The following is a 27,039-nucleotide window of genomic DNA, read 5'->3' as shown; positions in this document are numbered from 1 at the left end:
GCAAAGTGTGTCCCAGCACAGAGGACATCTGCTCTGACTGGCGAAGGCTGCGATGCTTATCAAGATCTTGATCCCTTGGTCCCCTTCCCCTGCAGGCCCGGCAGGAGGCCGCGACCGAGGTACCGAGCCCCCCGCCCCGGCAGCCCCGGCCCGGCCCCGCCGTTCCCGCCGGGCCTGAACCCGCGTCCCGCCAGGCCCCGGCTGCCGTCACCAGGGCAACGGCAAGCGGCGCCCGGGGAAGGGGGTCACGTGCCCGGAAGCGCCTCGAGGGAGGAAGTGACGGAGCAGCGGGGAGCCCCAGAGGCCAAGATTTTAAAAAAAAAAAAAAAGAGAAAAAAAAAAAGAAAAAAAGGGGGAGGTGGAACCGGCCGGGGCGCGGCGCGCGCGTGTGGGCTCCGCCCCTGCCGCCCCGCCCCGCGCGGCCGCGCCAGGCCCGCCCCGGGGCTGCCCTGCCAGGCCGCGGCCGGGCCGGGCCCGCCGGGAGCCGCCGCGAGGTAACGCCCCCGGCCCCGCCCTCTCCCAACAACGGGGCCCCCGGGCCCCGCCCCGCCCGGCCGGGGCCCGGCCTGGCTGCCCGCCCGCGCGCGGGGGGCGTGTCAGGCGGCGGCGGTGGCGGCCCGGGGACTCCGGTAACGCCGGCAGCGCGGGTCCCTCGGGCGGACGCGGGGGCTCCCGGCACGGCGGGGGGCGGTGCCGCCGCCGCCGCCGCTGCTGCGGGAGCGGAGCGGGGCAGTGCCGCGCCGCGGCGGCTGCAGGTGAGGCCGGGCCCGGGGCGCGGGCGGCCGCGGGGGGGAGAGTTCCCTGGGGCCGGGGCGGGCTGGAAGTTGACAGCGGCGGCGGAGCAGCTATTGTCTGCCCGGGTCGGCCCCGGGAGCAGCGGCCGGGAACAACTCCCCTCCTCGTAGCCTCGCTCCCGCCTCCCGGGCAGCTGCCGCTCCCCCCGCCGGTGGCCGGGCGTGAAACACGCGCCTTTCTTTAGTTCCCTGCGGCGGGCATCCTGCGGCGGATCCCCGCCTCCCGCCGCGGCGGGGCTGCGTGCATGGTACATACGCGTTGCAGGCGGGCGGGCGGGCAGGCAGGACGCCTGCACGCTCTCTGTCGGCTTAACTTTGCTGCCGGAGTTGCTGCCGGCCGGGGGGGGGGCTGCCGCCGCGCTGCGTCCACCTCGGTCCCGGGCGCCTGCGGCCCCGCTTGGCGGGGAAAGGCGGGTGGCGGGGCGGGGAACAGGTGGTGTGAGGGTCCTGCAGTGCTCAAGAGTCGCACCTACTGCTGCTCCCACAGCATCCCGGAGCAGAGTTAACGTGTCCCGGCAGTTTCACGCCTCTGCTTGCGTAGCTGTGTTGTAAAAAGCTGCAGGAACAGAGCGAGGAGCGTGCTGCAGTCCTGGTTGCTAATTTTTCTCCCCAAAACCTGTGGACAAACCTGTGCAAATCTCACTTGTTTGCTTAGTTTCTCAAGGGTGAAGCGACAAAACCAGTTATAAGGTTAGAAAATGTTCTGCAGGCAGCAGTCACGTGCCGGGGGAATGGATGGATTGAGTGAATAAAACTTTCCTGCCTAGTGTTCAGGGACTAGAGTAGATGTTTGGGCCTGACTCTTCTGCTCTTGCACTTGAGAAAGGTCAGGAACTTGTAGACGGGCCACCTGTGGTGTTCTTGGTGTGTGCTGAGATCTGCAGCGCAGGTTAGGCTCCGTGCTGGCCCGTGTTTGCACTGCTCTCCGTCCTTCCCTTCCTTTCTGCTGTGCTGTCATTCCTGCCATGGTGTTAACAGGCCTTTTATTCTGTGTCTGCCTTTTGGGGTGCAGTTCTGTGTTAGACTTAATCCAATTTAACTGTTGTTCAAAGGTTAATTTCCAGTAAGGGCCACATTGTTGCCCTGTTGGGGTTTTTTGTTGGGTTTTTTTGCGGGGGGGATCTACTGATGATTTTTGCAAGGTGAGTTAGTTAACTCAATGTGTTGGAAAACTTATTTTCGGTAGGTTATCCATTTCATGGAGCAGCTAGCTGAGTAAAGTGGTCTGACGCCACAGTGATTACTATATTTTTACAAGAGGAGGGTGCTGGAAGATGCACTTGAAGGAGAGGAGAGGGTGTAATCTGTGCTATTTTGTGTGGGAATAGCCTGTGTTTGGATCAGGTTACGCTAACATGGAGCTGCATCCTTAGATGAACTTGCCTGGGGAAATACTGTGCCTTTTCACTTTTGTGTTTGGAAAGGGTTTTGCTGGATAACCCTCCTTGCTATGAGTGACTTAAAATTCTTACCATCCTTCTGCAAAGGGAGAGTATGCTTCTCTATCCATGGCCCCAAAAGGCCTTTTGCCCACACAGAGACCAAAATTTTTTTATGCCTCTCATCCCAGAGGTGTTTCAGTAGGATTCTGTTTGTGCTAGGACCTGATTTTAAGGTCTAGGTCAACATGGAACTCTCAAAAATGCTGGAGATCTTAAGAAGCAATGCTGCTGTTTACTGAGGAAACATATTGGTGGAGCAGAGCACCAAGTAGGAAGCCAGGTTTCTCCTTCTGGTGCAGCTCTTGAGGGTAAGGGAATATGCTACAGCTAAGCTGATCCTTACTTACTTTCTTTTCTCTCTCACTGGCACTTGTGGCATCACAAGTGAGCTAATTCAACTCACTGATCTGGCAGAAAATTATGTTTAGGGTAGTTTTTCTGTGAAGTTAACAAGTTGATCTAGTGAGCACCAGAAGCGAAGTAAATGCTGGGAGGAACCTGCATGGGGAGGTTGAGGGTGGGCAAGAGAACAGAAATTGTCTCCTAATGGTAGCTGAGCTACTAGATAACTTGGTGTAATGCAGGTAGTCACTCGGACTTGCATTTTAACTCAAAGTATTTCATTTATCTACCACAGTTTGTTTCTTTCTTTCATTCTTTCATTCTTTCTCTCCCTTCTCTATTTATTTATTTTCAGGCTTCATTTACTTTTTTTTGTGGCGCTGCCCCCTGGGGAAGATATTTAAGGCAATTGTCTTCTCCAGAGCTTTTATGTTTTAGATAGGTGTATTCACCAACTGTTTCTAGCTGTAATAGAGTTGTGCCTGAAAACAGTAGTGGCCACTTAGGAGGGTGCATGTCTCAGTTGAGAAGACAAGGACTGCAGGGCAGAATTATCAATGGCCACTGCTGAAGCAGTGTGGGAAGCCAGTGCTGGATTAGCAGGGAGATGCCTGGGCAGGACTTGAGGGCAGAGATAGAGATGTGTGGGGAAGCCAGGACTTGAGCAGCAGCTATCTGCTTATCAGTTATAGAATTTTCCAGGTTTTGAGGAGCAGGTTCGGAGCAGCAGTTCCCTGATTTAGTCAGCCATTCTCTGCAGTGTTAATGCTGTTGCCCTACTTTAAAGTCATCTGCTGCCCTTAACACCATTCCAGAACTTAAAAAGTTGTCTGATCGAGACTATTGTTCCACCTCCTTTACTGCTGTGCTGGTCCATTTGTTTATGCACCTGGAAAAACTTGTGTTTGGTGAAGGCTGTGAAGCTCGAAATCTCTGGATTAAAAAAGGCCTAAATACAGCAGCTGTGCTGGTGCTGTGGAATCCTGAGTAGGGGTCTCATTTACAGCTCTTTCAGGTAGGTTGTAGGGGAGCCAGCTGGTGTTTTGGAAACAAACAGGATGTCAGTGATATTGAGACTATCAGAAACTTTTTTTTTTAAATCTTACATGGAACGATATCCTTCTAAAAAGTAAATTTTTTTTCAGTGGAATTCTGTTGAATAATCACTTTTGCTCTTTCCCTTTTCTGACTGTAATTGCTCCTACTGTTGCTCCCTGTGCAGCCCGTGTGTCTTGCTGCAGGAGACTCCCTGATCATCCCAATGTGTTACCCTTCTGCTAAGCACTCTCTTCAGTCTCACTTCTCATCCTCTTGGCTGATGAAAGTCTTCTCCAGCCCTTTCTCAGTCCTGTGGTTCACTGCAACTCATTTTTCTGTGGCTGGAAGATCCCTCTGGCTTTGTATGACCTCTTCAGCAGCTGTCCCCTCACAAGTGTTGCCAGTGAATCCTTCATCCACTTTTCTTCTGACTGTTCTTCCTGAAAGCAACTCACCACCACAGATACTAGCTTCCAGTCTAATACTCAAGTTATGATCTGTCAGGAACAAGTAACTGGAAGTCCGTGTGATTGGAGAAAGACACAGTTAAGGGCTGGGGGCTAAACTGGGAGAAGGAGGGACTGCGTTGGTATATCTGCAGTAGGGTAGCGAAGTTGCGGGGTAATTATACCTCTTGTGGGACTGGAGGAAGAGAGAATCAGAAGTTGCTAAAATGCAGTGGGAGACTGGAAGCACAGTGCAATTTGCCTCAGTTCGCTAGCCTTGAAGGAGAGGTGATCAGGTCTGTAACCAAATGATTGCCTGAATGAGCTGCAGCTGCTATTTCACTCTGCTTCCTTTTTAAGAATTCAGGATGCTGTAGCTCGCAATTGTAGCACGGTAATAAAATATGAGAATGTGCACATTACATTTCTGACTGTGGTAATAAAAGATTTAAACTGTGAGTATAATTTCTGAGTGATTTTGCACCCCTGGCATCCCCAGTTTCCTGTGATGTAGCAAAGCTGTGCAAGGAGCCTGGTACTGGGATATTCCAATAAAAAAAGATGTGTAATGCGATGAAATACTGTTTGGTTCTTTCTCTATCCTGACTTAGTGTCCAATTCTCTCGATGTAGATCTGGAGTCTGTCTCAGCCTGAGCTCCCAGGATCCTGTCACCATGGAGACCGAAAGTGAGCAGAACTCCAGCTCCGCCAGCGGGAGCTCCAGTTCTGGAGGAAGCACCCGTCCCCAGATATCGCAGATGTCTCTCTATGAGCGACAGGCAGTACAGGTGAGCCACAGTTATGTTCTGGCATGGGATGTGCATCAGTGGAAGGGGATGGTGAGCCCTTTTGTGTTCCTCTGAGTTGTCATGTGTTGAGGTGGGAGTGTGCTTGAAGGACTGTCATGTGTGCAGATGTAGAAATTCTTGTGCTAGGCCCGATCTTTAGTTCCTGTAGCCTGATACTGTGCTTTGTATTTTATAGGTTACTCCTCCAGTGTTCAGCCTTTTAGATTTAATCTGTACTGTGATGCAAGAGATTGATTTTTAGCCTACTGTTCTAGAGCAAGTCATTCAGTTTTAGCATCCCAGTTCCTCTGTATAGTGTATATTCAACAAGGCCAAGTGCAAGGTCCTGCACGTGGGTCAGTGCAATCCCAAGCATGACTATAGGCTGGGCGAGGAATGGATTAAGAGCAGGCCTGAGGAGAAGGACTTCGGGGTATTGATTGATGAGAAGCTCAACGTGAGCCGGCAGTGTGCGCTTGCAGCCCAGAAAGCCAACCGTGTCCTGGGCTGAATCAAAAGAGGTGTGACCAGCAGGTCGAGGGAGGTGATCCTGACCCTCTGCTCCGCTCTCGTGAGACCCCACCTGGAGTATTGCGTCCAGCTCTGGGGGCCCCAGTACAGGAGAGACATGGAGCTGTTGGAGTGAGTCCAGAGGACGGCCGCAAAGCTGATCGGAGGGATGGAGCACCTCACCTATGAAGACAGGCTGAGAGAGTTGGGATTGTTCAGCCTGGAGAAAAGAAGGCTCCAGGGAGATCTAATTGCAGCTTACCAGTACCTGAAGGGGGCCTACAGGAAAGATGGTGAGGGACTGTTTATCAGGGAGTGTAGTGACAGGACAAGGGGTAATGGGTTTAAGCTGAAGGAGGGTTGATTTAGATTAGATGTTAGAAAGGAATTCTTCACTGTTAGAGTGGTGAGGTACTGGAAGAGGTTGCCCGGAGAGGTTGTGGAGGCCCCATCCCTGGAAGTGTTTAAGACCAGGTTGGATGAGGCTTTGGGCAATGTGGTCTAGTGGAGGGTGTCCCGGCCCGCAGCAGGGGGGTTGGAACTAGATGATCTTTAAGGTCCCTTCCAACCGAAACCATCCTTTGATCCTCCATGTACATGCTACACTGGAATACTTGTCTGCCTCCTTGAGCACACGCATCCCCAAATTCCTGGAGTTTATGAAAGTCTCATAAGTGTGCTTCCTGTTATCCTGGAATACACCTGTGATTCAGTCTGTTACCAAATTCATAGCCGTAATCTGTATTTTGATGTGCTAATCTAGTGGTTTTGCTTTTTTCATGGGGTCTAGGGATGCGCTCATGGCTGTTAATTTATTTCTTCATTTCTCTCATATTTCAAGGGCACGCTATTTTTGACAATTGGGTTTTCCTCTTTCTCTAGGCCCTGCAGGCACTCCAGAGACAGCCCAATGCAGCCCAGTACTTTCATCAGTTTATGCTCCAACAGCAGCTTAACAGTGCCCAGCTTCACAGCCTGGCTGCTGTCCAGCAGGTGAGTTGCCAAGGGGCAGAGGAGAGGAATTGGATCATTCTCTGGGGAAGATCCAGAGATTTTCTTTTTATACAGCGACTTGTACACCAAGATCCTCCTGATCCATGATTAGACAACAGTCCCTAAACATATTCTTTAGAGCTAATACAAACAGCTAGTAAACTGGAAGCTTGATGCAAAGATTTATTTGGTTTTCAGGTACAGACCAGGGAAAGCCAAAATTTGACATCCGCATAAGGAAACTTGCACTTTAGAAGCCTATGACTAGCCCTTGCAGCTGCTTTAAATAAAAGATGGGTGGTTAAATCAGCAGCGGATGCAGTAGTGTTTGAAAGCTGTCTTAAAGTGAACCATGGATTGTTATTTCTCTGATAACAAACATGGTCTTGTGTGTGTGAACTTTCAGGCAGTATCCCCTGAATTTTATGTCTTGAAACTTAGTAGCCCGTGTTTTCTTTACCAGTTACTAGCAAGAGGGATCTGGGGTAGATCTTGTCTAGCCAGGAGGGTGTTTCTTTAATTGAGATACGTTTATACAAATCAAGATATTTTATGACGCATAATTGTTGAGCAATTTATTTTTTTCTTTAGCAACTTCCCTCAGCTGCAAGACTTATCATCAGTTGAAGATGAATTATGTGATGTGAATACAGTTCTGTCTGTGTAACAATATTTCCATCAGTAGCTCTGCTCCTTGGCTGTTAGTCCAGGATTTAGTTGTTTTCAAAATCCCTACCTGCAGTTTTATAGCACAGAGGGCATAGAATCCTCTCACCAGTTTTGCACAAATCTTAGTTATAAAACTAACTAAACTCATACAGTGGAATTCCCATGGGATCATAGACAAGGAAAAAATAATCTATCAATATTTACATTCCTCCACGAACTATGTGTGCTCTAACCTGAAATCTGTTACTTGTGGTGCTATCATTGCATTGTTACTAAACTGCATAACTAGCCCAGCAAATTGCTAATATTGCAGGGAACGTCTGGATGTTAACAGAGGGATTGCAGCATCAGGATGAGGGTTGTAGTGTGTAGCATGACAAGCTGCAGCAACGGTGGGGTATGTACCCATGGGTGGAAGGACTGGAGGTCATGGACTGTAAGGGTCTGGATGGACTGTAATGGACTGTTGTCCACTGTCTTGGGTATTATATAGGCCTGAACTGGTTGGAGATGAGGAGGTACCTCGCTGAGTTGCTGCACCTGATTTGTAGGGCACAGCAGGGATTTGTAGTGGTTAGATTGTGCTCCTGTTCTCAGAAATGGGAGATGATGATGATGGGACTAGGTGTTCTGACAAAGCCAAATATTTGGGCTGGATTGAAGTTTGTTCCAGGCACTCATTTCTGTGTCAATCTCTCTTGCAGGCTACAATTGCAGCCAGTAGACAGGCCAGCTCCCCCAACACCAGCACCCCGCAACAGACCACCACCACCCAGGCCTCTGTAAGTAACTACTCCCTCACCCACATACCAAAGCCTCCCTCCCACCCCATGCCTTGTTCTTTCTCCTCTTTATCTTTTAGGAAGGCAGTTAGCCAGGGAAACATAGCTTCTAAGAATGCTGGGAATCCACAAGATGCAGACAACTTTGAGGATTTGGGGTGCTATCATTATTGGCGGGGGTTGAGGAGACCAAAAGGTTTCTGAGTGGGAGCGGGCTCTTAGCTGGAAAGGTAGAAACTGATCTGTCTTTGCTGAGGCTTTGGAGATACATTGTCATGGTTTAGAAAAAGATCAGGACTTCTAAGAGGAAGTGTCATGAGCAGCTTGAAAGGGGTTGCTGGGGGGGGTTTTTGGCAGAGTAGTAGTTTGTTGATGAGAGCAAGTCTGGTTTTGTAGTGAGTCTTGAGGAACTGGGATTTTTTCAGAGAGTAGATGAGTTGGTAGGGTAGAAACTACTTTGTGAGGAGGTTTTTTCTTTACTTGAGAGGCTGGAGAAAATGATGTATTTCTTTGGGATCTCTTATTGCAGTTGCGTGCTAACTGTGGTGATACTGAGGCTCAGCATCCAGGCTTTGGCTAGTTTAGATTGCGTAGCACCTTAAGACAGGAACTATTTTCTTGGTCCCCTGTGGGATACAGGGAAAAAAACCTGTAAAATGTCTGTTCTGGCTGTACCCCACTAAGATAATTTGTAATTATTTCTTTGCCTCCATCTCTTCATATATGATTTGGGGCTTTTCTCTGTTTTAAGATTAACCTAGCCACCACATCAGCTGCTCAGCTGATCAGTCGGTCACAGAGTGTGAGTTCCCCCAGCGCCACAACCCTGACACAGTCCGTGCTCCTTGGGAATACCACCTCACCGCCTCTCAACCAGTCACAGGCCCAGATGTATCTCCGGGTAAGAGATGTGTACGCAAAATGTGTCCTGACCATGAACCCTAATTCAGTGTTTAGCTGCTTGGGATTACCAACACCTTTGGACCAACTCTAGCTTTAAGGATGATGCACTATATTTTAAATTCAGGTGGGGAAGCTCTTGTACCTGAAATCACAAGTTTGACTCTGGGCTCAGCTTTTGAGGGTAGATGAGCTTTGTATTGTGTGGCTCTGGTGAGATTGTTAAGAATCATGTTTATTTCTGCTCTGCATAGATGTTAAAGATCCCATGGCACTTCTCACTAGAATGTAAATGTGAAATATGCGTCCTAGACTTGAATGTAGCTCACAGAAACAAATCTACTCTTCTGGTTAAATGCTGGAACAGATACATGGTAAATTACTTTTTTACCACTGCTGAGCTCAGGAATGTAAGTCTAGAAACAAATCAACATGAACAAATATCTCATCCTTTTAATCAATTTGAAGTACTGCTAAACAGAAAACATTAGGCTTGACTATAGTCAGTCTGGGGTTTGGTTACCTACTTAAAAAATATTTTCTGCATCTCAGTTGACTTTAGATACATATTGTAATCCCCTTCTTTTCAAGCAAGCTTGGTCTTGGATGTATGTCTTTTATTGCTGTTTCTCAACCAGTCCTGGATATACATCTGAATATTAAGTGATACCCCAGTCTTTCAGCCAGCCTTGGGCAGTCTGTGGGAGTTGGCCCAGGCCCATGTTTGATAGAAGAGAGCTTGTTTCTGTAAGGAAATTGTTCCCAGTTTCCTGCTCCTGAGGTTTATGTTCAGCATTACAGTGCAGGGAGGGTTGGGGTTTTTGCAATGTGTGACATTGCAGCCCAGTGTTGCTTTGTAATCTGTTTGCTTGTGGTTCGCTGTCTTTCTTTCTCTCTTCCCCTCCGTTCCTTTCATTCCACACCACCTCCCTCAACAGCCACAGCTGGGGAACCTGTTGCAGGTAAACCGGACCTTGGGCCGCAATGTGCCTCTTGCCTCCCAACTCATCCTGATGCCCAACGGGGCTGTGGCCGCTGTCCAGCAGGAGGTACCACCCACTCAGTCTCCTGGGGTCCATGCAGACACAGACCAGGTCAGTGACACCCCTTCCCAGAGTCGTCCCCTTCCCCTGCTCTCTGTCACCCTGCACTCTGGTCTTCGTCTCCAGCTATCCCTGTGTAGCAGATTAGCTCTATTTTATCCCCAACCTGTGTCCCTGTGCAAGCAGGAGATTCTGTTCTCTCTTGCCACCCTTTTTTCATGTTTGCCTTTTGCCTCCAGAGATGGGATTCATTTCTGCTTAAAATTTCTGGGGTGAGCCACAGGCTGGATCAATCCTGTCTTCACAGTTTCTTGGTTGTCCTTGTGTTAAAAGAATTGTTGGGTTCTATGTCCAGTTTTCACTCTGCAATGAAGAGTCTTTGCGCGTGGTAGTATTCCTTCACCCAGTTGGTTTGTTGTGGTAAAGATGTCAAAGACCAAAGAGGCCACAAGCTCTTAGCTCCTGTATTCATCTATAAGTAGTTCTCAAGGTCAAGGAGCTGCCATGGCTTCCCATTTTCCTTGTCCTATCCCCAGTCATTCTTGGGATTTCCAGGTACTTCATATTTGTCTTGTCTGGAGCACTTTCTTTGAAGGAAAGTCAGCCATGATCAAACTTGAAGATAACACTGCATTTGGAAGGGGAGTAAACACAGAAGATGGCAGCACCAAAATGCAGAGAAACTGGTGAAATCAGAAGGGCTGCAGGCCATGAGTAGATCTGTGGGCCTCCAGAGTGGAAGGCCCTGCACATTGGGAGGAGGCAGGTGGCACAAAAATTGAAAAGGAATTACTGGTCTTGAAAGGGGTATCTCAGCACCTTTAGAGCCATGCTAAACTGAATCCTACTAATGCAAGGGCACAGCAGGCAGGTCTCAATGCTGCACCATGCCTCAGAGAATGGCGGTGTCCTCATGTGCTGTTCAGAAAGTGCCACGAGATCTTTAACTTCCATCAGAGAAGGGGCAGGAAGGAGTCCAGGATAATGTGTTTCCTGGGGAGGTTGCACGTGAGCTTTGCCGTGCAGTGTTAGCCAGCTCCCCATGTGAGACTTGAAGCACTAACTTAACCAGCATCCCAGTAGATTGTGTTGCTTATGAGTTCTCTGCCAAACTTCCATCCAGTAATGTACGCAAAGCAAATGAACTCTGTTTTGTATGTGTGTTTCTAGGTGCAGAACTTGGCTGTGAGGGGGCAGCAGACCTCGGCCACTAACACCCAGCTCCAAGGCTCTGCTCAGAAGGCAGCTCTGCCGGGAAGCTCCCAGGCTTCTGGCTTACCGCAGGCCACCAGCACGGGCCAGACCTTGGCTGTGGCTCAGGCCTCCTCCAGCAGCCAGTCCCTCAACTTGAGCCAGGGGGCAGCAGGCAGCAATGGTGTCTCCGGGGGTGTGGCGGCAAGTGGTGGGAGCCAGACCTCCACGGGATTGAGCCAGACCTCCTCTTCAGGTGCCGCTGGCAGTTGCCAAAGGAAAGGCACCGGGGTGGTTCAGCCCTTACCAGTAGCAGCTGCCCAGGCTGTGACTGTCAGCCAGGGAAGCCAGACGGAGACAGAGAATGCAGCTACAAAGAAGGGCGAAACGGACAGCAGTGGACAGCAAATGGTGGGCATGAACCTGACCAGGACTGCTACACCAGCACCCAGCCAGACATTGATCAGCTCAGGTAAGGGCAGACCTGTTCCTTCTCTTTGAGCCCACTGGGCTTTTGCAAGAGTGCCATTTGAAAGCCCAGTGGTGAGATGTTTCCCAACATGCCTCCCAGCCTGTACACTCCTGGAGGCGGGTCTCTAGGCGTTTTCCCTCTCTATTAGCAAGCGAAGTTGATTTAGTTCCCCATGTCCTCTGCCAGTAAAGCTGTTGGTCATTTTAGAGCTTAATGACTCAAACCAGCGCAGTGGCTGCCTGCCTTTTTTTTCTGTTGTTGTTGTTCCCAGCTGCACTGTTGCTAACTTTTGTGCTCTCCTCTTTTCCCACTCTGTGTTTGTATAGCCACATATACCCAGATCCAGCCACACTCGCTGATCCAGCAGCAGCAGCAGATCCACCTGCAGAAGCAGGTAGTGATCCAGCAGCAGATCGCCATTCATCACCAGCAGCAGTTCCAGCACCGTCAGTCCCAGCTTCTCCACACAGCCACCCATCTCCAGCTGGCCCAACAGCAGCAACAGCAGCAAGCACCATCTCTGGCCCAACAGCAGCAACAGCAAGCTCAACCTCCGCAGCAGCAGGCTCCACCTCAGAACCAGCAGCAGGCTCAGACCCTTGTGGTACAACCTATGTTGCAGTCCCAGCCACAGCCTGTGCAGCTCCAGCAGGACAGTCCTTGCCAGCCAGCCACCAAGTCGCCTGTTCCAATTCAGTCAAAATCTCTGGTCGCCCCCATCAAACCACCTCAGCTTGGGCCTGCCAAAATGTCAGCAGCGCAGCAGCCTCCACCACACATCCCAGTTCAGGTGGTGGGTACTCGGCAGCAGGGCTCGGGCCAAGCCCAAGCACTGGGTTTGGCTCAGATTGCTGCAGCAGTGCCAACATCCCGGGGAATGCCAGCTGTGGTCCAGCCTGTTTCCCAGGCCCATGCTGCTTCCCCATCGTCATCTTCAGCTCCAGCGTCCTCACAGGAAGCTCCTCCTCTTACCACAGGGGTGAATTTGGCACAAGTTCAAGGCACAGCCCACATGGTGAAGAGCCCAGCCTCCTCTCCAGTTGTGGCTCAGATGCCAGCAGCATTCTACATGCAGTCTGTCCAGTTGCCAGTAAGTGATACCATTGAGAAGGAGAATAGCATATGGATTCTCTTTGTTCATTCCTAGGACACCAATCGCAGTCCAGGCCCAGGTCAGTGGGATGGGATGGGTAAGGGGTTTGGGTAAAGGGATGTGGAGACTTTCCTCTCAAAAACACCAATTCCAATCTAACCCTTGGAACTACAAGCATTTCTCTTGCACATTATCATTCAAAGGCTTGCATGAAGTAAGTAGGTGAGACTCAGACCCTGCCCCAAATAGAGTAGGTGTCCACATCACTTACTAAATATCACATTTAACAGTGTGGTGGGTTGACCTTGGCTGGCTGCTGGGCGACCACCAAGCTGCTCCATCACTCCACCTTCACAAGAAGACTGGGGGAGAAAAATACAATGCAAAGCTTGGGGGCTGAGATAAGCACAAGGAGATCCAATTGCCAGTTATCATCATGGGCAAAACAAACTCAATTTAGGGAAATTTAATTTACTGTCAGTTATTCAGAATAGGATAATGAGAAATAAGAACAAATCTAAAAAACACCTCTCCTTCTTCATGGGCTCAGCTTCACTCCTGACTTTTCTACCTCCTCCTGAGCGGTGCAGGAGGATGGGGAATGGGGGTTGTAACATTCATATCATTTTGTCGCTGCCACTCCTTCCTCCTCACGCTTTGCCCTTGCTCCAGTCTGGGGTTCCTCCCATTGGATAAAGTCATTCACGAACTTCTCCAATGTGAGTCCTTCCCATGGGCTACAGTTCTTCATGAACTGCTCCAGCACGGGTCCCTTCCACGGGGTGCAGTCCTTCAGGAGCAGACTGCTCCAGCGTGGGTCCCCCACAGGGTCACAAGTCCTGCCAGCAAACCTGCTCCAGCGTGGTCTCCTCTCTCCACGGGGCCACAGGTTCTGCCAGGAGCCTGCTCCAGCGTGGGCTTCTCACGGGGTCACAGCCTCCTTTGGGTGCCTCCACCTGCTCTGGCATGGGGTCCTCCATGGGCTGCAGGTGGATATCTGCTCCATCATGGACCTCCATAGGCTGCAGGGGGACAGCCTGCCTCACCATGGTCTTTTCCACGGGCTGCAGGGGAATCTCTGCTCCAGCGCCTGGAGCACCTTCTCCCCCTCCTTCTACACTGACCTGGGCATCTGCAGGGCTGTTTCTCACTGCTTTCTCCCAGCTGCTGTTGCACAGTATTTTCCCCCCTTAAATATGTTATCACAGAGGAACTACCACTGTCGCTGATGGGCTCAGCTTTGGCCAGCAGCAGGTTCACTTTGGAGCTGGCTGGCATTGGCTCTGTCTGACATGGGGGCAGCTTCTGACAGAAGCCACCCCTGCAGTCCCACTGCTACCAAAACCTCGCCACACAAACCCAATACAAACAATAACTGGCCTCTTTGTTGTCTCTCTCAGGAGAGAGATGAGAGCTGGGTGGGCCATGAAGACTGAACTCCTCTCTTCTCACTAGGTATGGATACCTCCAGGTCAGAGACCCCTTGGTGTGTGGTACCAACCACTGACTCTGGGCCTCAGAGGATCCCCTAGCAACAGGCTATGCAGAGGAAAACAAAGATGGCTCATGTTCCACAGGTCTTATCTGTGTTATTCTGAATTGTCCAGCTAGGGCCTGCCTAGCTCCCTAGGGACAACAGCACTTTGCCAGCTTAGATATCCTTAGCCAATTGCTGAGACTGTTTCTAAACTCTGGCTGCTTCTTCAGGAAGGTGTCACAGGATTTGTCTGATTGCTAGAGTGGGAGGGACAAGTCTGCTCTCATCCAACACATTTCCCCTACTGTTTTGACTCTCCTTCATTGAAACTGATCTGATCTAGCCAAAAGCCTCTTTGGAGACTGCTGGGTGACTGCTATTCCATTTCTTTCTTCCTGGAATAATCCCCTGAGGTTCACACAGTGTCTTGGTACTACATCAACATGCCAATTCATGTTGCTATGTGAAACTTTGTTCCCTGCTAGGTAAATGCTCCTAAGTAGAGCTATATCCTGTGAGGGATCTAGAGGCATTTTCAGGAGAAGGAATCAGGCTGGAGATGAAGTATGATGGAGCAGGATGTATTTTCCTTTTGCCTTCAGTCTGTCTTCTTTGCTTTGGGGCTCCTCTCTCTGCTTATGTGTTTGTCTCTATTCATGCAGGGCAAGTCTCAGAACTTAGCGGTAAAGCGCAAGGCAGAGTCAGAGGAGGAGAAGGAGGAGTCGCCCAGTGTCACTGCGCTCTTGCCTGCCAGGTCCTCTCCTGTGACAGACAGCCCCAAAAGCATGGAGGAGAAGAGTGGCCTTGGAGGTGAGGTACAAAGGAGAGCTCTGCTTGTGTGCGCCGTAATGATTTGATCTCATGTTCCATTTGAAGTAGATGGGGCAAAGGTAACTGACTCCTGTGCTGTTAATTTTCCAGATAAATCTGATCCTGCTGCCATTGCAACCCCAAATACCACCTCAAGTGAAGGAACATCAGTCACCCCCACCTCTGCTTCCACCCCTAACCTGGCAATGGTGTCACGTCAAATGGGAGACTCCAAACCCCCACAAGCCATTGTCAAGCCCCAGATCCTGACACACATCATTGAAGGCTTTGTCATCCAGGAAGGAGCAGAGCCCTTTCCGGTAGGGATTCTCTGCTGTGAGGGAAGGAGGTGTAATGCTGTCTTGGGAGGGTGGTGAGTTTCCATCTTTGGACAGGAGTTTCTTTTCTTATGTTCCACATCAGCATTTTTTAGCCTGAGATAGAGAAGAAGAAGGGGGAGGTGTCATGCATGAAGCAAGGCATTAAGTGGTGGCATTAAATAGGTTGGAAGGAGTAAAACAAATGTGACGGGAACTGTTTTCTGCAGTTGTCCTCAAAACTGTAATTCATGCAAGAATTGTAAGAAGGTTCTTCTCTCTGATTTTTGTGAGGGAAAGATGCATTGCATTTTGAACAAGCAGCAAGTGAAGTTAAAGCAAATAAGGGGAGATGCAGTTACATGGAATTGCAGGATATCCAAGGCAGATAGTTCTTTGTGATCTTTGAATGAACTGCCAAGCCTGTGAGTCAGGAAGGAGTAATAATAACTTTGTTCAGCATCTCTCCTTCCCTAGTAGGCAGAGGGATCTTTCTGACCTGTAGTAAGGTATGAGTGGTAGATACTTTGCAGAGGGTGGTGGACACAGAGAGTCCTTTACTGATGGGCCCAACTCTTTTTTTTCTTCCTGTCCAGGTGGGTTGTTCTCAGCTGCTGAAAGAATCTGAGAAACCGCTGCAAGGAGAGGCTCCTTCTGGCCAGAGTGAAAACCTGTCCAGCAATTCTCCAGGAGGCGACAGTGCTTCTGTGGGTGAGTTTCAGCACCAGGAGGCCTAGCTAGCATTAATGAAAGTTTCTGTTCTCTGATACTGAATTACTAACTTTATACATTATGGACTTGTATCTCTTCCTGCTAGCTCCTTAGAGACTCAAGCTATGGACCTAGGATCTCCTTTTCTTGAGCGCCAGAATACAGTACTTTGTTATTAATATGATCTAACACACCCTGTGTCAGTAGTAAGCAGGAGAATCTGAACTGTACCTGTCTCTAATGAGAAGGCTGGGAAGGATGTCTAAACACAGCAGATACTGCAGTGATGGAGATTTCTCCCACAGCCTTGTAGGATATGAGGGATATGCTATTTTTTGTTCAGCGAAATGGTACTGACAAGGAAAAATAAACTGTTCTGCTCAATATCCTGAGGTACTCATTAGTGGAGCTTCTGCCTCTCTTCCCCCAGCTTCTTCCACAAGGTAACTGCTTACTAGATAGTGCTTGGAATCTGTCTGCGCAGAGGAAGAGTAGTGGAATAGGGAATTGTTGTGTATGATCTGCTTCAGTTCAAATCATCAATTGTTTCATATCTCTGTATCTCACTAGAGCTTGATAAGAAGGCAAACCTGCTGAAGTGTGAATACTGTGGGAAGTATGCCCCAGCAACCCAGTTCCGTGGCTCCAAGAGGTTTTGTTCCATGACCTGTGCTAAAAGGTAAAAGCATGACATAATCTTCCTTTTCTCTGACTATACATTCTCTGGAACTGAGCATGTGCCCCTTCTCCAGGTATTGTACAACACTTAAGTACATCCGATCCTCCCTCCATGGGATGCACTGGCCACAGAGATCTTTTAGGACTCAAAATGATTTATGAATGTTTCTAGGTCTGGAGAGGTAGATGCGGTGTTGAGTGTAAACAGGATTTCTGATTTGCTCAGAAAAACGAAATGTTAAGGGGGAAGTTCTTGCGCTCCAAAGAACCTCTCTTTGTACATTTAACTGACTAAATGAATGCATATTGGTAGCTGTCTGCTGCATTGCATCTACTGGACAAAGACACAAGGTAGCATTGGGGAAAAAACGGGGAGAAGCGAGACTAGTCATTGCTGCAAATAGATAGCGGAGTGCTTGTTATGGGTCTTTTTTCCCTTAGGGGAATGACTTAATTGACCCTTCAGATGTTAGATCAAGCCTCTGGTGTCCAAATATTGCTTGTGTCAGAAGTCTGGACTAGTCCCTTCCAAGGGGAAGTCTTAGAAGGAGGAGGAACAGAACTTGCTGGTAAAGAAGAGTTTTATCCCCACGTAGAGCAAGGAGAAGCAGTAGGTTTAGATAGTTGCTGTTTCCTAACTGCTACTCTGCTTCTACTTATTTCAGGTACAATGTCAGCTGCAGCCATCAGTTTCGGCTGCAGAGAAAGAAGATGAAGGAATTTCAGGAAGCTAACTATGCTCGTGTGCGCCGACGGGGATCGCGGCGCAGCAGCTCTGAAATTGCTCGAACAAAGATCCAGGGCAAGCGCCACAGGGTAAGGATGTCATCCTGTCTGCTTCTGCCAAGGCAGATCTCAGTGTAAAAGTTGTCACTGCTGGAGGTACCACTTTCTCACAGTGGGTGTAGTCATACAGGACATGAAAAGTACACACTGACACAGTGGTTACACAAGGCACAGTGGGCTGTTCTAATCATTCATCGACTGTAAAAAGTGGATTCACATTTGTACTTGTTCTTTTCACTGTGTTCACTCCCACATATGTGTCAGTGGTGAGATCAGCTGACAGCCTTGGTAGAAAACAATCCACTTTTCCCATTTGATTAGCATTCTTCCAGATGAGTGAATTGAACCAAATCACAGAAGAACCAAATGAGCTTCAGAGCTGACATGAGGAAGAGGGATGGACTGGGGGAGGATAGGGAGAAGGAAGAGGAAGGGGGGTGAGAGTAAAATCTCCCCTTTCTGACATCAGGGAGCTCTTGTGTCAGGTGCCCCTGGACCAACAGCCTGAAACAGCTGTCCCAGACTATTGAGACAGTGCTGTTCCCAGTGTCTTGTTTTGCACCTAGTGACTGTGAATTTCTTACAAAACACCTTTTGTTTTCTTTCTTTCCTATGGGCTTGTAGGGCCAGGAAGACTCAAGTCGAGGCTCTGATAACTCCAGCTATGATGAAGCTTTGTCCCCTACATCTCCAGGACCCCTGTCAGTGAGGGCCAGTCATGGAGAGAGGGACCTGGCAAACTCTAGTATGACCCCACCTACACCAGATCTACATGGCATCAACCCAGTCTTCCTGTCCAGCAATCCCAGTTGTTGGAGTGTGGAGGAAGTGTATGAGTTCATTGCATCACTGCAAGGTGAAGTTGGGTCCTCTCGGGCAGTCCTGTCATCCAGTAGTATGGGGAAATTTGTGGGCTCTCTTTATGGAAAGAAAGTGGTGTCAGTGGTGCCTAGTGCTTTTATTGTACTTCTGTACATCATTCTGAATTGGAGTAGGTCATACAGACAGATGAGTTATACTCCTCAAGCAGCAGACTGTGGAGTAGAGTGGGGTTGGTTAGATTCCTAGCTTGCTTTCTGTACCTGCCAGGGGCCAGAAGAGTGGGAAGGAGGGGAGTGCCCAGGGCACATCTGTTTCTCAGTGCTGTTTTTTTGCTTTCACAGGATGCCAGGAGATTGCTGAGGAGTTTCGGTCACAGGAAATTGATGGCCAGGCCCTGTTGCTTCTGAAGGAGGAACACCTCATGAGTGCCATGAACATCAAGCTGGGACCAGCTCTCAAGATCTGTGCCAAGATCAATGTCCTCAAGGAGACCTAACAGCTCTGAAGCCAGAGGTCTCACCTTTGCTCTGACCCGAGGGCAGCTGCCAGCTTTGGAGCATCCTCCTGGGGCAGGACAGTCCTCAGTGGTCTTGCATTCAAGAAGAATGAGAAGGAATTTAACTGATTGAAACTGCTATGCACAAGCCCATGTCTTGGTCTCAATGGTGCTACAAGGGGGAGGAAAACTCCCACCTGAGGCCTTGAAACATCTTTCCTTCTTCCTGATTTTGAATATGCCTCTCCTGTATACCACATAAAGACAGGAAGGGGACCTCTTTCTGTTCTTAGCAGACTTCTGAAAGGGAATGGCCCTCGCCCCTTTTTGCTACAGCAGGTCTGCTAGATCTTAGTTTTGAATCTTGCTGTGCCAGAACTTGAGGCATACGAAGAGCTGGCCCCACGCAGACAGTGGGAGCTGCTGTGCTTGGGGCATTTAGGAAGGGAAACTAGTGAATTCCAAGAGACAGAGGTGGACAAACAAAAATTAGAGCAAAAGGGGCTGCTGCTGTTCTACTCTTTTAAAAAAAAAAACAAAACAACAAAAAAAAAACCACCCTAGGCTGTTCATGAACTGGGTTTAATAGCCATTCCAACATGCATACCAAACTTGAAGGCCTGTGGCAATAGGAGCTGCCTTAGCTTTACTGTTTCCTGTAGAGATGCAGAGTGAAGACAAAGTGTTGCGGCAGCTATTCGCTCCAGATGCTCCTTTTGGAACCAGTCAGAGGAGGATTTATCCTGAGTACTTATGACAAGGTGATAGGAAAATAGAAGGGGAGGGAGATTGTCTTACATTAGGGAACCCTGCAGCACTGGGTTTGTCTCCCCATTGTTCTAGGGCATGATTTACAGATCCAAAGCAGTCTCCAGGAGCGCCAAGGCTCTTCATAAAATGGACTCAGATTTTGGGTTTGGGGTTTTTTTTGTGTTTTCTTATCAGTTTGTATTATTTTTTGTGTCTGTCTTCATTATCCTCAGGAGAGCTTATGGGACAAAGTTTAAGCTAGTAGGATTGTATCACTTGCCTCAGGCTCTTTTTTTGTTGTTGTCAAACAAATATTTCTCTTCCTCAGTTAAAAAAACCAATGAAGCAAAACTATACCCTACAACAACTGAATACTGATCCTTTAATGCTACTTCTCCTTTCTAAGGGGTGGAATGATGTTATAGGCTGAGTCCCTCCCTTTCAGCCCCTCTAGGTTTGGGGTTGTGTTTTTTTTTTTTTTTAAGGACTGAAAGTGATACTCTGAAGTTTTGTAACCAGTTTGCCAAAGGTGAAAAACTAGGCAGTTCTTCTCTTCCAGAAGCACCTCTGCTTAAAACAAACAAGTAAAAAAACCTGAAGAAATTACACAAAGCATGAAGAAGTAAGTGACCCCTGGAGCTAAATACCCCAAAGCAAGATGATTTATAAACCATATGTCTCAGCTTTTCTGTTTTCAGAAGTTTCATGTGAATATTCGAGTTAAACAAGACTGAGTGGAAAGCACCTACTGTTGCAGGAAAGCTGTAGTGGCACGGGAGGAAGCCTAATAGCATAGGTAGGAAAACACTAGAGATCTTTGGAATGGGTTCTTTATTGACCTCTTAGAAAAAGAGAGGGGGGAAGTGCTTAGAGGCTGGACAAAATGTGGCAGCAGCTTCCTAGTCTTAACTGTACTGTTGAATCTCACTTCAATGACATCCCTGTTCCTGTGAGAGAAGACTTCCTTTAGGCCTATTTTGAGTCAAGAAGACTTGGAAGCTGCCCATGCTTGCACCCTGACAACACTATTTGGTCTCATGTAATTTGGGGGCAGCAAAGGGGGTGGTTAGAATCTCTAACTGCAGTCAGCAGAGGAAAGCTGCCCTTTAACCATTTTATCCTCAGCAGTGATAAAACTGTTTAGTTTGACCCTTAGCACAGGATAGGCTGGCAGCTAGCCTGCCTGTTGTACTAGCTGCTTCTGAGGACCCAATTTTATTCAGTCAAATGGGAAGGTTTCACTTCTTCATTTCATGTTCAATGTTCTTAATAAAAAAAAAATGCTTGTTCAGGCTTTGTAGTTCTGGCTGCTTTGTAACTCCCCCCCACCACCACATACATACCTGAACATTAGTTCATTGCCAAGTACACCCTGCCATCAAAAAGTTACTTTTGATTTTTATTGCTGCAGAGAAATACATCTGTAACTACATGAGCTTTTAAAGTTTCAGTGTAGAAAGATGTTTATACCTCTCCCTCTTAAGCCCTAAGGGAACTGGAGTGATACAAGGTGGCAGCAAAAAAGTATGTACTAACAAGGAGATCCATTCCTGGCAAAAGAAGTTCAGGCATAAGGCACCACACGCTAAGGACCCCTCACCTTGAATAAGTAAGATGCTCTAGCACCAAAGAAAGCGCCTGTTACATTAGTACAACACTACACTGTGGTTTTTATTGACATTTTATTTTTGAAAGTTGTGTTTTGTACAAAAAAAATTACCTTAAACACCACCATGAAAAATAGTAACAGACCAAGTGACTTTCTATTTTTCCCATGTTATGAGAAAGATTCAGACTGTAACAAAAGTCAAAGAAAGCAGGAATTGTTTGCCCACTCCAAACCCAGCAAGAAAGCAGGGCCACCCCTTTTCCTTCAATGTCACTGTTCAGACTGCTTTGATAGTATTAAAAATACACAAACCTTGTCTGTTCTCTGCCATTAGCAGTAATGGCAGCTTGCTTAATTCACAGTCTCTGCCCTCAAGACTGAGGACAGTTCTCTGCCAGTCTACAACAGGGCAGACTGGGATTGCTTAAGAGTCTAGCCCCTCACATAAAAAGCAATTAGCAATCAAGGTGCCAAGTTCCTGAAGGTTCCCATTAAGTCTTATAACTCAGCTGTACCTGCTTTTCACCAGGGCCTCAGGAGGAGGTCTCTCTCACTCCCAGCCAGTAGCAGTATGCAAGTACCATCTGCACAGGGCAAGTGCCTTAAAACTGGTCTGCACCATCTATCCTTAAGGTGACAGTGATTTACAGAACCGACCCTGTAATTGCAGGAGTCCCTTATGCAGTTTTGAATGTGTTGGTATTCTTATCCTTGGCTTCTGTGGTTCCTTTTTTATAAAAATAAATTCTGGGAGCTTCACAGGAAAAACCTCTGCCAAACAAGGAACTTTTGGAGAGCATGAAGTCACAATGCTGATAGTGACCAAGCTGCATGGGTAGTCACCTGGGGAAGCTTGTAACAGAACTCAAGTGGCAGCTACCTTTCTAATTTTGCCTTGATGTCAGTTTCAGCAAATGTTCCCTTTACTTAGCAGCACTTTATTTCTTTTTGCTTCTCAATGATTGAGAAGACTGAGACAATATTTTGACTGAACTGGAAAGTCACAAGACTGTATTTAACTCCTATAGGTTTTTAGCATTGCCCCTCTCAGTCTGAGAGGATGGCATGCATCCCTTTGTAACTGTTGAAGGAAACTGGTGTGAACTCTTCAACATATTGCCATTAGGAAAAGACTGCAGAGGTGCTAATGCCTCTTCCACCCCCACGGAGTCTGGCATAGAGCACACTGTGCAAGTTACACTGGCAGAAACAGTGTGGAACAGTGCAAAAGCTAGAAAAGCTGAAAATGCATTCAAAGAAAAATAATTCCAGTGTCTTATAGATCCTGTAAACCCTAGGAAAAAAACCCACAAAACCAAAAGACAGACACAAAAGATCCCTCCTACCATCTCAGCTGTTTTAACCCACTGCCTCTTCTTCCTTCTTTCTGCACCCATCCATGGCCCTTTTTTCCTCTGTGATTCATCTCCCATTCCTGCTCAGTGCTGAACACTTGTATTGCTTTCTTGCCATCTTCTACTCAATTCTCAGCACTTTTCCCTCCTCCCAGCTCTGCTTCATTTTTAAAAGCCTAAACCAGCATTATATTCATCAGACATGCCATCAGGGACCAGCACTGTTCAAACCCAGAGGCATCCATGGGACTCGACACACCAGAGAGCAGCAAAAGCAAAAGTGTAAAGAAAAATCAGAAGTGAGATAAGGAGAACTGGCTGGGAGGCACCTGGCTAAACAAGCGCTGGGGAGAAGGGGAGAAAAGAACTCAAAGTGTTGAAAGCCTATCACATTGGTAGCAAGTGGTCATCCCGTTCTTCTGACTCCTCACCCAGCTGGTCATCACCCACACCACGGTATGCAGCTGGCGCATTTCGAGGCTTAGATCGGCAGACAAAGTCACAGCCATCCTACAAGCACAAGATATTGCACCGGAATTAGACTGTATGCAATCCAAAGCAAAGCAGCTTCTGTGACTTCTCTTTTTCTAAGGGATTACACCTATCCCTGTGCTATTTGGGACAGGTCCCCAAAACTTGTCTTGACAAGAGGAGCACACATACAAACATCCTACTCAATCTCTCAATCTTGAAAGCTCTGGGGTAGAACGCAGTACTGATTAACGGTAGAACGCGGTACTGATTAACAGTACGCGGCAACATCAGGCTGAGACGAGCATGGAAGATCAATGGCACTAAGGTGACTCAGGAAGGGCTTCAGGGAGTCGGACATGAACATTTCACAGTCCCCAGCTTAACAATCCTCTAATGAGCGTGTGTTCTAGTTTGTTATGTAGCAACCACAGGGTATCGGCAGGGAATCAGACTCAGCAAGGATTCAAAAATAGAGTACTCCAAAAAAAAAAACCCAACCCCCAAAAAAGCCACAAAACACCCCACCAGAAAGAAAAAAAAGCAACCCCCAAACCCAGATATCCTCTTCTACCTCAAGGTACACTACCCTGGTGGTAGGTCTAGCCAAGAGACATAGTCCACGAAGACAAATCAGATGCCATTTTCTCCTGTTCTACCATATGGGCCAGGCTGGGAATACACAGAGATTTTCACTCACCGCCACCAAATTGCCCAGATCTTGCCAGAAGGCAAAGTGAGGAAACTGCTCCATGCCCTTTGCTCCTACTACAAGGCGCTGGTAGAGGAACCCACCAATGATGTAGACTGCAATCAGTGAAGCAAACCTGGTGGGCAGAATTAAAAATCAGAGTGGCGGAAATCTTACAGACAACCTGTTTTGAGCCAGCTACCTGCCTCAGATTGGTATTGTAGCAAGTAGTTGAGCACCACTCAAGAACAGAGATATAAACAGAGACCAGACCAGAAAACATCCCCAAAAATACTGATCTGCTAGTACAGATCTTTCAGCAGCACTATGTGAAGTAGTGCCTCTAAGCACAAACACAGAAAATGAGTCAAGACTCCTGGTCTGAATTCCCAGCTCTGGCAAAGAGTTGTACAATTTCAGGAAGTCACGTCTTCCATGTTTCAGTGCACTTGTCTGTAAACTATGAAGGAGGATGTCTACAGGGAACAGAGCAGCTCTGTAGCATCATGCCTTAAGCAAGAGTTTTTGTCCAAAAAGCTCAGAGGCGCAGTAACATCTAACAGTAGCTGTGGATAGGTATACTACACTTATCTAGTCTAGTATAGCATTTGCAATGTTTCTAAATGGCACTTGAGATCACGGCCCAGACATGAACAGCTCTTGCAATGACTCACGTGATCAGTAGAATGGAGCCAATGCTGAGGTGGGAATCCTCAGCTGGACAAGCCACACTGCTGTCCATCTCAAAGAGGTAGAAACAATCCTGCTCCTTTTCCCGCTCTTCTGAAATAATGCTGAATGAACTCTGCAATTTGGGAGAAATTAAGTCATGTGAAAATATGTCCAGGTGTGCTGAACTTCACCAGAATACAGTTTTATCATTGTTGGTGCAGCTAGGCAACAGACACTGGAGGACAGAAGAAAACCTTGCTGCCTCCTCAAAGGCCTTCTACTCATAAACAAGTGTTTGTTTGGCAGCCTCCTGCTCCTTTCTCACCTCATGTGTCACTCACCGCTGTAACTCCCCGCTTGCAAGAAATCATTATCACAGCTCGTCTCTTCTCACCACTGCAGTGCCTGCCATATGAATCACCCCCTTTATAAATCAGCATGATCCAGTCACCTGCCAAGAGAGAAACAATACAGGCTGCAAATGCAGGAGGCAAAAGGCAGATAGCGAGTAAGAAAAGTACTGAGTGGAATCTTACTTCCATTGAAGACCTGGGTTTCATTGATTCTTCCTATCACTGTAGTCTTTCCATTCCGTCTATCTATTTGCACCAGGCCACCAAAATCATGCATGGTGCTGTTGACCTCCCTGCACACTCTGAAATTGTAGACGTAGTTTTCCGTTTTGTCTTTCTCCACAGTCACATTAAATCTGCAGCAGGGAGAGGACAGAATAAACAGCCCATAGGATTACAAAGAACAATGCTCAGAGCAGCGGACACGCGAGACCTGGAAGCCAGTCGCAGCCCATACTAATGGGGGAGTCCATTCTGCAGTCTGGCCCCAAATCTTCCCCTTCCCTTTGGCTAAGGGTAGGCACTGCGCGGCCCAGAGGCCTACAGGGTGTTGTACCGTACCTCATTTGGCTCAGGGGCTCTAGTTTCTTCAGCAGGGCTCTTTCTATTTGCGACTCACTGCTCTCATCACCAATCACATCACAGGTCCTCTCTTTCAACTGTTCAGCCCCTGCACTGACAGCAAGAGCCATAAAGACTACCAGCACAGCAGAGGTACGGCAAGGCGATGACATCCTGGACATGCAGAGAACACAGAAGATTAACTGTTTCAGCCCCCTACAAACTAACCTCAGGGTCATGGAGTCAATAAGTGGTCACTTCCTCAGTCCTGACTGCAAAAAAGAGAAGTAAAAATCTAGAAACATCTCACAGTTTCCAAGAGGCATGAAATCTGAATCTCTTCCATAGTCAAAGTCAATTCACTGGGATGATTTAGGATTCTTTTCTGAATTTTGCCTCAGGACCACAAAAAGTTCTGCTGTTGAGCACATTAATTAGCATTGATTCAGCCAGAGCAGAGCCCAGCAGGCTGAACGCTGGAATAAGTTTCAGGCATAAGCCATTGTTCGTTATTGTATCGCACTGAGAAGCCAGTCAGCAGAAAATGATTAACCAGACCTCTAATCAATCCTCTTTGCAGCTCTTGTGTGAAGAGCTTGCAGGAAAGAACCGCTGTGATTAGTCAGGCTCTGTTTTTCAAGTGCCTTAATCTTAATAATTATAACTATTTAGCTGAGAATCTGAAAGTGTTTAGTAATACTAAGCTGCAACTTCACAGAACAGTTTTCTTCTGTTTACATGGGGAAGAAGGGAAGGAGTAAAGTGTGACGTCCTATGTAAGATCCAAAGAGGCAGTAATGAAGATCATCACAAGATCTAGAAGATTTGGCTTTCAGGTGCATGCTAAAATCACGTATGAAACATTCAATGACTGCACCAGCCAACCACAGTGGTCTAATACATTCCCCTCTGCTTCTCCCGTCGAAGATTTCAGTAAAGCTCCAGATGCTGGCAGAAGGCAACCGGCAGCCTGCCTGGGGGGACACACAGCCTGTTTTGCTGAACCTAACAATTACCCCCAACCCCCGCAGAGTCCATGGCGACAGCTTACACCTACCAAGCCAGGTCTCTGATCTCCACGACGGCCCGATGCAGACTGCAGAGGTTAGGTATACTGAAATGAGGAAGCCCGTGACACACGAACTCGTGACCAAAAGCAGAACCCTGCCCTTCGCGCTAGCCACGGCTTCTCCGGGCAACTTACTGGCAAACACTTCACTCACAGCCAGAGGTAAAAAGCGATGGGACGACCCTGCTGCTTTCCCCCTGGCCGGTTACCGCTCCGGCTGACAGCCTCGGAGGCAGGCTGCCGCTGCCCAGCGCTGGGACCGAGCCGCCCGCCCGGGGCACAGTGCGGTCTCACCTCCACGGCGGCCTCAGAGGCCTTGGTGCCACTGCGCTTCGCCCCCGCCCCCGCCCTCGCTCTCCACCTCCCGCCCGCCTCCGGAGCGCCACCTCCGCCGCGGACCCCGTCCGCCGGAGCCCAACCCGCCGCCGCCGGCCCCGCACCGCCGCACCCACCTGCTGCCGCACCGGCCCCGCCCGCCGCGCCGCCCGGCCTCCGCCCGCCGCGCACGGGCACAGGCACCCCTACGGAAGAGCGCTCCGCCGCTCACGGACATGCCATGCTGGGCGCTCGGTCGGGGCGGGGCGGGGCGGGGCGGGGCGGCCCGGCCCGGGGATCGCAGGCGCTGACGGCACCGGCCTCCTCCGCAGTCCCGGCCGGCTCCCCTCAGCCCGCCCTGTGAACCGGAAGCAGGAAGGGCGTGGCGGAACTAGCGCTCTCCGCCAATAGGAGTCAAGGAGCCGCCAGGATCGCCGCGCCCACTAGCGATTCCTCAGCGAATGAGGAGCGAGCGATGGAAAGGGGAGGCTTCTAAAGCCCGCCCCAGCCTATAACGAGGGCGACTCAGGAGCCTGCCTCCTTCCTCTTCTCCCTCCAATGGGCGGTGAAAAAAGGCGTGAAAAGCCCGCCT

At 48.7% G+C, this 27,039-nt stretch overlaps 2 protein-coding genes across 4 annotated transcripts; one reads left to right on the top strand and one right to left on the bottom strand.

Moving 5' to 3' along the window:
- The first annotated feature begins 222 nt into the window (after positions 1 to 222).
- On the top strand, positions 223 to 20,645 carry PHC1 (polyhomeotic homolog 1). Of its 3 annotated transcripts, none has more exons than XM_054831781.1 (15): positions 223 to 755; positions 4,695 to 4,851; positions 6,244 to 6,354; positions 7,728 to 7,805; positions 8,557 to 8,706; positions 9,668 to 9,799; positions 10,919 to 11,411; positions 11,738 to 12,501; positions 14,644 to 14,791; positions 14,903 to 15,111; positions 15,705 to 15,819; positions 16,390 to 16,498; positions 17,163 to 17,313; positions 17,908 to 18,139; positions 18,447 to 20,645. In XM_054831781.1, exons 2-15 carry the CDS (start codon positions 4,738 to 4,740, stop codon positions 18,599 to 18,601), a joined length of 2,961 nt encoding a protein of 986 aa, XP_054687756.1. In that variant the 5' UTR covers positions 223 to 755; positions 4,695 to 4,737; the 3' UTR covers positions 18,602 to 20,645. The 3 variants fall into 3 exon arrangements, with proteins under 3 accessions (XP_054687756.1, XP_054687767.1, XP_054687748.1); XM_054831773.1 differs by having other exon boundaries at positions 224 to 755; positions 9,644 to 9,799; XM_054831792.1 differs by lacking the exon at positions 9,668 to 9,799.
- A 371-nt stretch (positions 20,646 to 21,016) lies between these two features.
- Positions 21,017 to 26,828, bottom strand: M6PR (mannose-6-phosphate receptor, cation dependent). Its single transcript, XM_054831889.1, has 7 exons — positions 26,585 to 26,828; positions 25,064 to 25,237; positions 24,686 to 24,858; positions 24,491 to 24,600; positions 24,152 to 24,282; positions 23,487 to 23,613; positions 21,017 to 22,825 (listed from the first exon to the last, which is right to left on the bottom strand). The coding sequence occupies exons 1-7, from the start codon at positions 26,683 to 26,685 to the stop codon at positions 22,703 to 22,705; spliced, it is 939 nt and encodes a 312-aa protein (XP_054687864.1). The 5' UTR covers positions 26,686 to 26,828; the 3' UTR covers positions 21,017 to 22,702.
- Between the last annotated feature and the right edge of the window lie 211 nt (positions 26,829 to 27,039).

Source organism: Grus americana, chromosome 1, assembly GCF_028858705.1.
Source record: "Grus americana isolate bGruAme1 chromosome 1, bGruAme1.mat, whole genome shotgun sequence".
Classification (NCBI taxonomy): domain Eukaryota; kingdom Metazoa; phylum Chordata; class Aves; order Gruiformes; family Gruidae; genus Grus; species Grus americana.
Note: the sequence above shows the minus strand (reverse complement) of the source record. Positions and strands in the feature narration are given on the sequence as shown.

Coding starts and splice junctions, on each gene's coding strand:
- PHC1 (XM_054831773.1), top strand. CDS start 4,738: ATGGAGACCGAAAGTGAGCAGAACTCCAGCTCCGCCAGCGGGAGCTCC. Junction 6,355..7,727: donor GCCTGGCTGCTGTCCAGCAG/GTGAGTTGCCAA, acceptor TCTCTCTTGCAG/GCTACAATTGCAGCCAGTAG. Junction 7,806..8,556: donor CCACCACCACCCAGGCCTCT/GTAAGTAACTAC, acceptor CTCTGTTTTAAG/ATTAACCTAGCCACCACATC.
- M6PR (XM_054831889.1), bottom strand. CDS start 26,685: ATGTCCGTGAGCGGCGGAGCGCTCTTCCGTAGGGGTGCCTGTGCCCGT. Junction 25,238..26,584: donor CGGGGCCGGTGCGGCAGCAG/GTGGGTGCGGCG, acceptor CTGCATGTCCAG/GATGTCATCGCCTTGCCGTA. Junction 24,283..24,490: donor GCAAGCGGGGAGTTACAGCG/GTGAGTGACACA, acceptor CCCAAATTGCAG/AGTTCATTCAGCATTATTTC.